The sequence below is a fragment of the Cynoglossus semilaevis genome, chromosome 12, assembly GCF_000523025.1.
Source record: "Cynoglossus semilaevis isolate Cse_v1.0 chromosome 12, Cse_v1.0, whole genome shotgun sequence".
NCBI lineage: Eukaryota > Metazoa > Chordata > Actinopteri > Pleuronectiformes > Cynoglossidae > Cynoglossus > Cynoglossus semilaevis.
The window spans coordinates 1111048-1120191 of record NC_024318.1 but is presented as its reverse complement, the minus strand read 5'-3'; the positions used below and the strand labels follow the sequence as shown (position 1 = coordinate 1120191).

Sequence of the window (9144 nt, the reverse complement as noted above, 5' to 3'; positions counted from 1 at the left end):
GTGTGTGTGTGTGTGTGTGTGTGTGTGTGTGTGTATCCGAGCCACAGTATGTGGTGGCGACACTACTAATGCAGCTGCTGTGGGTTTCAGTATATGTGGATGTATTTCTCTGTAAATCCACAGTCGTCATGAATCACCGTGGTGAAACCTGATCAGTGAAGGTGCAGCAGGTTTTTCTTGAGTTTGGTGAGGTGTGGTTTGTTACTGAGATCCACCAGGTTTAGGTTTTAGTCATAAAAAACCAAGAGGCACAATGAGCGACGCAGGCGTGTTATTTGGATTCTAAAAGGTGGAAGGAAAAGTTAGAAGTTGTTCAAGAAAAAACAAACTGAAAATTAACAAAGATCTAGATGTGAATCCAGAAAGATGTTGAAGGTAAGCTGAGATAAAATAACTGTTTAAAAATGTGATATAACAGTGTTTAAAGAGATCAAAATAACGTGGAAATAAATACCACAGACTAGGTAGATAAGACAGAAAAACTAAAAACATTGTTGTTATCAAATCTTTATTTAGGTACGTCTCCTGTGGTTTTGTGTTTCCCAGATTTATGTTCGGTAAAGGCGCGAAGCGGAAGCTGGACGAGGATGAAGAGGGGCTGGAAGACAAAACGCTGGAGGCGTCGGTGGCGGTTGGGGGACTAGGACTGTGTCCCGAGGGCCTGTCCAAGGTGTCCTACACCCTGCAGCGCCAGACCATCTTCAACATCTCCCTGATGAAGCTGTACAGCCAACGGCCGCTCACCGAACCCAGCCTGGAGCGCCGCGTCCTTATCAACAACATGCTGCGTCGCATCCAGGACGAACTGAAGCAGGAGGGTTCCCTGCGACCGCTCCTGCTGCCGCCCTCGCCTCCGCCCGACGACCCCATGGACGAGGGCTTCCGGGAGGCGCCATCCTTTGGTGTTTTATCTGCGCAGGTGTCCCAACCCTCTGCATTACTGATGCCGGCCATCGCTGCACCACCTTCGCCTCACCCAATGGTGCCTCCCTCCTTCCAGCCATCGCCGGGCTGTCCCGGCCGTACCGAGGCCTTTCCAACCCTTCTGGAGTCCTGCCTCACTCCAGCGTCCCTGCTGGAGGAGGATGGAGGAGAGTCCACGTTTTGCGCTCAGTCTCCACCCACGCCTCCGCTTTCCCCACCCCCGGCGCCACCCCCAACGTTACCCTCGCCCCCCAGGGTTCCTGTGTCTGCGTCGTCCAGCGGCGACTGCTTCCCCTCCACTCTGAGTGACATAGAGTTGGGTCCTCCCACAGCCATAACAAGGACAGCAGCAGCTAACATCGTGACCACGTCTACCTCCCCACCTCCCGCGCCACTCACCCGACACTTAGCACCACTCCTCCCACCCAGAGACTGCAGGACCGCGGGTGCTAAACCTGAGGCAGTTGGAGTTTTGCTCACAGAGACTCGCAGTGCCGAGCTCCGGCCAGTAGATGCTCTTCCTGCACTGCCCCCTGGTGGCTTATTAGATATTTCCTCCTGTCCCTCCGCCGCACCTTCTCCCGCCTCGCCCTCGGGGTTCCTTTCAGACTTGGCACTGGACGACGTCTTGTTTGCTGACATCGACACATCCATGTATGACTTTGACCCCTGCACAACAGCAGGGGCTGTGGGGGTGACGGCGAGCGGGGGTCTCGCAAAGTTGCCGCCCGTGGTGACGACAGACGACCTTCTCAAGTCGCTGACGACGCCGTACAGTGGCTCCGCCCCACAGGTTTCAGCCAATCAGCCTTTCAAAATCGATCTGACAGAACTGGACCATATCATGGAAGTGTTGGTGGGGTCCTGACTGACGGACGCCGGCACGGAACCACACGGGCGCTGAAATCCTGAACACGGACTGGAATAATGGGATGACCTTGGGGAACACCTCTGTGGGGGAGATGTTTTTATTATAATTGTTTCGTTTGGAAAAAACTTCTTTAAAGGTCGGTAATTGTAAACATCAATGGTGATGTCAGTTAGTACTACTTTTGACAACTACTACTACACAACACTGTGCATGCACTGTGCTCGCCTTTCCAAATATGGAAGTGAAGAAACTGGGAAACAAACACATGTTTAAACACACACGCACACACACACACACACACATCTCTGTATTTCCATACTTGGGAGGACCGCCACTCATTCCAAACCGTAATTCTAAAACTAGCTACATTTTAACCACCTAGTTACCAGGAACTAACTCAAAGTTACTATATGGTTCTTGTGTCTGTGATCAGATCCTCTGTAGTCAAAGTCCTAGAACAGTCGCAGATGGTTGACGACATGTTTAAAAAAAAAAAAATAAAAAAAAACAATCAGCCAACCAGCATTACCATTTGGTTCCCAAAGTCCCACGAGTTTTTCTCCTGGTGCATTCACACAATTCCTGGTACTGTCCGTTACTTCTGGTACTAATTCCTGCTGTGGAAACATCCTTTACGCCTTAACTCAACGGAATTACTGTAACATTAATCTAGAGAAGATGGTTTGGAATGTTTGTTGTTTTTTTTGGGGGGGGGAAATAATTGTTAGGACCTTTAACTTTCACAGGAATGGAAATACAAGAGGACATAACACACACACACACACACACACACACACACACACACATACACGGAAACCATGGCTTTTATCAGATGAGTGCCTTTGAAAAAAATGACCACTTATTCAATTCCTGTTTGTTTGTTTTTTTACAGTATTTGTTTTTCTTTCGTCCTTTTCACTTTAACAGCCCAGTGAGGTCACGCCTCGGTGTGTATTTTAATTAAATTATTGTATTTTGTGTTAAAATAATTTGTCACGATCAAATTATAGTTATTTAATCTTTATCTTATTACAGTTTTTATTTGTAAAGCAAGCGTCGTTCTACTATTGTGCTACAGCGGCTGAAACGTAATTAGCGCTTTGGGATTTACTCTGGTCGTTTTGTGTCTCATTTCTGTCCAGGACGTGTTTTTTTTGTTTTTTTTCCCGGTCGCCCCCTGTAACTGTGCTGGTCGCTGGTTTACAGTTTGCTCAGTCAGTTAGCAGCGGTAGGATTCAAATGAAGCTACAGCCACGGGAGAAGCTGCATTTGTTTACATTTGAAAACGGCGGCGCAGCCAGCAGCCAGCGCAGACGCAGGTGTTTGACTCAGAAACCGTCTCCGGGCTCTAAACACACGTTCAATCTTCATAAACGGAAAAAACCAAATCTGGTGATTCCTCTGTGGTGACGCTGCAACTTAGACGAGATCTGCTGGTAGAAAATTGGATATTTGCTTTGTTCACCGCACGGATCAGCCGGATTTAACAACATACGTGACAGACAGATTACAGCACAGCATACATTTACAGTATTACCCCCCCTGCCCCCTCCCCCCGTGAAGGCAGTGTATGTTTACATGAGCTCCAAATGCAAAACTCTCTGAGCTCCGCTTCCTTTCTGTACGACTCGCACCACTGTGTTGTGGTCGACCTCAAAGGTCGTAGACGAAACGGCGCGTTGACACCAAAACCAGATTTTTTTTTTTTATTTTCACATTGTGTTGCCAGGCTCAGATTTTACTCACAGGACTCTGAGTACAGCCCATAAACACCGACCAACAGGTGGTGGTTGGTGAGTTAGCAGGTGGTTCCACTTCCTCCTCTGCCCTCTGCCAAACAGATGCTCATTGGCTCATGGTCTCTGACTCGGGCAAAGGCTCAGGGTTTGAGAGGAAATGTTTTTTTTTTTTAAAGATCAACTCAAGGATTGTTTGTTTTATATCTATTACTGCAACACAATTGATCACATGATTAGAGTTAAGTCAGGGACATTTTTTTTATCATGTTTGTAATTTTTTTAAAAATGTTGCTGAATATGTTGCTAAAGTCTAAATATGTCTGACTTTGAACCATGACACCAGTGTGGTGTAAAAGTAAATATTATTTTGAACCATGACACCAGTGTGGTGTAATAAAGTAAAAGTAAATATTAACATTTACGTTAGGGCTTTTAAACGATTTTAAATTTTAACATTTTGACCCCGGTTGACCTTTTTTAAGGTCATGTCAAGATTATCAGCTTTGTTACTCTGCCGTAGGAAGAAGAATATTCCATTCTAGTGTTTGTGAGCTAGAAGTAAACGGTTGAGAAGAAACGCTTTGAAACTGCTGTGTCACCCAGAGAGCAGATCAGACACCACACTGCCTTTTTTTTTCTAAGATCAGAGCTTAAAAAAGTAAAAGTTGAAAAAAAAAAAAAGCATCACTTTGCCTTTTTCCTCCTCTTCTGTTGCCAGGCAACTATCAAATCACCTGTTCTGACCAAACTTAGATTTGGTTGGGAAGTAGAACTCACAGATCTGTAGCAGGTTTAAAACTCTGGCTGTGACTGTGGGCAGGAAACCATGTGTCAGTGTCCAGTTGATGAACTCAGTCAAACATCAGTCATTGTTTTAAAGTCACGCTGTATCTTCAGAGTCCTTAGAATGTGCGGTACATTCCAGTGACTTTGCACATCCTCATTTTGTCACATGACCGATCTACAGACTGTTGGTAAACAACAGACTGCGTCATAGCCGTAGCCTCCCAGCTCCAAAACCAGGTTAGCAGGTCAACGTAGCCTCTGATTCTGATTGGATGAGTCTGTTGATTGAATTATTTACTTTATCAAATATTTGCTGATGCCTTTACGATCTTTCGTGGCTCGGTCCTGGACTCCAAAAAGTTACTCCTGCTGTTTGTCATCTGTCTACGTTGCGTTCCTGGATGTTAAATAATTTTTATTACCTGGTTAAGTTTGTCACTGATCCCAAAGCGTGAGCCGAGCACACAGCAGCACCAACTAATACGGTTTGCAGACGACTGCATATTGTTTCTTTCACTGTATTTCAGTTGGCTTGTTTTGTTTTTGTTTTTTTTGTTGTTGTCAATGAAGTTATTTATTCATATTGTTTCTTTTTGTTTCTCTTCTTCTCTGTGTAAATATATTTATTTTTCTGGATGTGAAGTGAACTTTTGGATTGTAAATGCGTGTACAGAATGTGTGTTAGGAATGTACCTTCAGATAGGAATGTATCAGGAGTGTGGAATTATGGGTGGAAGCCATTTTTTTTTCATACCTAGTTTTATTATCTTGTTTATTTGTTTGCTATCTTCTTGGTATGTTGTGGGGTTGCAGCCCGGACTTTTTACATCTTTTTTTTTGTACTTTTGCTCCTCATTTTACAGGTGAAGGCGAACAGTTTATGCAGCAATATTTCAAGACAAAACAAACAAACAAACTCTTGTCAGATGTCAAGTCTCCAAAGCCTGTCAAACCTGAAGCTTCAATGCCAAAAGTAATGTACATAGTATGAACAACATTCGAGCTCCTGACACCCGTTTGCATCAGTGTTTTCTTACCGAGTCGGTTTTAGCGCCGGGGTGAGCGAGAGGCGCTTGGATTCACCGGGGAAGGACAACGAAAAAGACTGTCGTTTCCTCCTCTTTTTACGAAGGCTGTATTTTCCACAGACCTCAGAGCTGTGCCTTTTTCTATGCAATAGAACACAAAGAGAGAAATTATCAGCTGATCACTGTATTGGTCGACAGGTGAGGGCCGTACATGAGCTCTACTGCCCCCACTTGGATCCCAATATAAATATTTATGTGTGTGTGTATATAAAACTGAGATAAATGGACAGCTGTCTGTGAATTTGAAACAGTCTTACTTTTGTAGTTTTATAAATATATATAAATATAAATATATATATACAATAAACTGTAAAAAGAACACGTGTTGTCTGTGTTTTGTTTTTTTCCTCTTTTTAGTCTTGTCTTCATGGAGTGTCCTCAGATCTTCCCAGCAGAGCAGGTGGGCGGAGCTTATTAACATTTAAAGGTAAAGACGCAGAAACCATCTGTTGTCAAGACACCCAGGAACCACGTTAGTTCTAAAGAACTATTTCTCTCTCTGCTTCCTCCTCAGTTTTTCCTCCACACCAACGATGTCAGCGCTCTGTTCATCTCTGCAGGTTTGGTCCACATTAAAATGCTCCTACATGCTCCGTTGACTGTCTGCAGCGCTGAGCTCCTGTTTGTCCTCTCCCTCCTAACCCCTTCCCCCTCCTCCCCCCATCCTTCTCTTTTCCTCCCTCTTCTGGTTTTACAGTGGCAGCAGGCCAACATTTGCCACTGTTTAACAGCCCCAGCTCCTGCTCTGCCAGGCCCGGGGTTATTTCCAGCATTCAGGCCACACAGCTGTGAGGGGAAGGGGGACAGTCTGTCTCGATTGGTGGAGGGAGGGAAAGTTTAGCCCAAGTTAGAAGCGACAGAGCTGAGGTCAGTGAGGACAGAGCAGGCGACAGCAGCAGAGGCAGAAGAGTCGCTGCTGGATCTCACGTCTCTCTCTCTTTTTTTTTTTTTTGAAAAGATTTGAATCATTTAACGGTGTAAAAAAAACCCCTAATGATCAATAACGCATTCTTTTTTCATTTAATTTGTTTTCCTGCAGTTTCTTAATGTGATTATTCAGTTTTTATTTTAGGATCCTCCATGTGGTCTGGTAAAATCCACACATTTAAATGTCAGTAAATCTCAAACTAATTTAACAAACATAGTTTAATAAACCGACACGATTTCCCCACGAGATTCAACCAATAAAAAAAAACTCTGCTGCATATGTTGTAACGGCTGTTCTCAAGTTGCTGCACCAACCGCACTTATTGTATTTGATGAAGGCGCCATCTGGCGTTTAAAGTGTGGCTGTGCAAAGGAGACTTTTGCGTGTTTGTGACCGAAATAAACTCTCGTGTCAGAAAGTCTGCCACTAGTACTACAGCTACTGCCGACTACCACGCTTCCTCTTTGTCATTATTATTATTATTATTGAGAGTCTACCGAAAATCTTAATTTTTTTAATTAAGTAAGGTTAAATTATACTACAAAGTGGCCAGCAGAGGACGTGCTCTGCTCAGGGAACGCTGAATTTCCGTTATTTCCTTTACGATAAATGTAAAAAGTAAATGAATAACCGAATGTTTTTTCCTCATGCCAACAACACAGACTTGTATGGATTCCGTCACCTGACACTGACAGGTGAGCACCACAAACGTTTAATTATTCATTAGAAGCTCCTTAAATTCGACTGGAATGGACCTGTGAGATTGTTCTAATCATCTTAGCGGAGAATGATAATAAGTAGTAATCTATATTGTTCTAATCATCTTAGCGGAGAATGGTTCGATAATAAGTAGTAATCTACGTTACTTTACAGTAGTTTTATTTATTTTATTTTATTTTTTTCAAGTGTATTTTTACTGGGTTCCTTCCACTTATTCTAAGTTGGGAGAAGTCACGTCAGGTCATTATTCTACTCGGACACAGTCGAGTGTTTGCACAGGTGCAGTGAGAGTGAAGATAATCAGTCATCAGGCTGCTTCATTTGAGAGGCGAAAGTTTCCACAAAGTAGAACCAAAATGGATCATTTTGTCATCAGACATCCAGCAGCAGTGAGAAAGACTCGGTTGAACGTCACAGTTTTATTTACATAAAATAAAAAACAAAATATTTATATATATTACAGAAAATATGTTTTTCACAGACATTTATAATGTCCAGCCCTAGAAACAATAGTTATTTTTCTCACTTGGATAGTTTTTATTGAACCACGAATTATTTGGCCCGCCATTAAAATGATCGCGTCCATTTTTTATTTATGAGATAACGATAAATATATTTAAATATATAAGGTATTTCGACCCTTTTATTTATTTAACTATTTTTGGGCTAATATTCTATCCTTATTTTCTCAACTTCGACCACTTTCTGGGTGATGTTTGTGAATAATCTCGGCTCTGTCGTTTGGTTTTTCCGGTTCAGTTTATTTGACACGTTAGCCGGGCTAATCTGTAACTCCCATCCGGCCGTTATTTAGAATTCGATTTCAACTATGTGTGTAATGTATACATATATTTTTAATGTTAATCAAATTAGCTTATCTTTGTTGAACTTTTATTATTATTTTTTATATTGATTTTATAATACCGGACACTAATACACGACATCCAGTTGAACATTAACAAACATCACTGTTATTTATTTGTTGTCCAACAAGAAACAAGGCAGTTTTGTTGCGTTATTTTAAAACTAGACAACAACAAAAAAATCACTGCCTGCTGCAGATACGTAACTGATTTATGTAAAACATTTGTGAATAATCACGCGGCCGCGGTTACATTGTACTTAATGTCCGTTTTCTTCCCCCTGCAGCTCAGCCTCCACCCCCGATGCCACATTGCCAGCCCAGACTGGGGCAATCCCACATGCTCTTGCATCATTTGCCCCCACTATAAAGATTGGAAATGTGCGCATGTACCACTACAGTCGTGTGTGTCGTCCCTGTGTTCCTATTGGCTGCTGCCTCCAGCCTCCGCTGCACCGGCCTCTGAGGGCGCAGAGCCACAGCGCGTGTGCGACAAACGTCAGCGGCTTCACGGAGCAGCAGCAGCAGCAGCAGCAGCAGTTTCATCTCCACGGTGAAGCCGGTCTCAGCCTCTTCACTCCACACACACCCACACACACCTCCACGCTGCTCCCAACACTCAGACATGGAGAAAACCAGTGAGATCAACGGACACACCGTGACCAACTCCACAGCCTCCACGGCGTCCACGGAGCACATGGTGGAGGAGGAGAAGAGCGCGCAGGAGAAGATGAGGAGCAGGTGCATGGAGAAGGCGCTGGACTGCCTGAAGAAGAACCTGCTGGTCATCATGACCGTGTCCGGCGTGCTGGTGGGCGTCGGGCTGGGCATGCTGGTCCGGAACATGGACCTGACCAAGGCGCAGATGACTTACTTCGCCTTCCCCGGAGAGATGCTGCTGAGGATGCTGAAGATGATCATCCTGCCGCTGGTGGTCTGCAGCCTCATCTCCGGGGCTGCCAGCTTGGACACCCGCTCCCTGGGCAAACTGGGGGGCATCGCTGTCGCCTACTTTCTGGTGACCACTCTGATCGCCTCCAGTATCGGGGTGGCCCTGGCTTTCATCATCAAACCCGGTGTGGGGGCTGGGGGCCTGAACTCCAACAGTCTGGGACTGGAGAGCGTCTCCAGTAACAAAGAACCCGTGGACTCCTTTTTGGACTTGGCCAGGTATGTATGTGTACCCTCCCTCATCCCCCCCACCCCCCCCACCACACCCCCACTTT

The 9144-nt window shown here is 44.5% G+C and overlaps 2 protein-coding genes across 4 annotated transcripts in view; both read left to right on the top strand.

Moving 5' to 3' along the window:
* sertad2b (SERTA domain containing 2b) overlaps positions 1–2306 on the top strand; it is a 28036-nt gene extending 25730 nt beyond the window's left edge. For both annotated transcript variants that reach the window (XM_008321354.3, XM_008321355.3), the window contains exon 2: positions 547–2306. In XM_008321354.3, the coding sequence (XP_008319576.1) occupies positions 551–1792 (1242 nt within the window). In that variant the 5' untranslated portion in view covers positions 547–550 and the 3' untranslated portion in view covers positions 1793–2306. The remainder of the gene's footprint in view (positions 1–546) is intronic.
* A 5936-nt stretch (positions 2307–8242) lies between these two features.
* slc1a4 (solute carrier family 1 member 4) overlaps positions 8243–9144 on the top strand; it is an 11262-nt gene continuing 10360 nt past the window's right edge. Inside the window, exon 1 of one of the 2 annotated variants that reach the window (XM_025060834.1) lies at positions 8243–9088. In XM_025060834.1, the coding sequence (XP_024916602.1) occupies positions 8544–9088 (545 nt within the window). In that variant the 5' untranslated portion in view covers positions 8243–8543. The remainder of the gene's footprint in view (positions 9089–9144) is intronic. The other variant, XM_025060833.1, reaches the window with a different exon arrangement.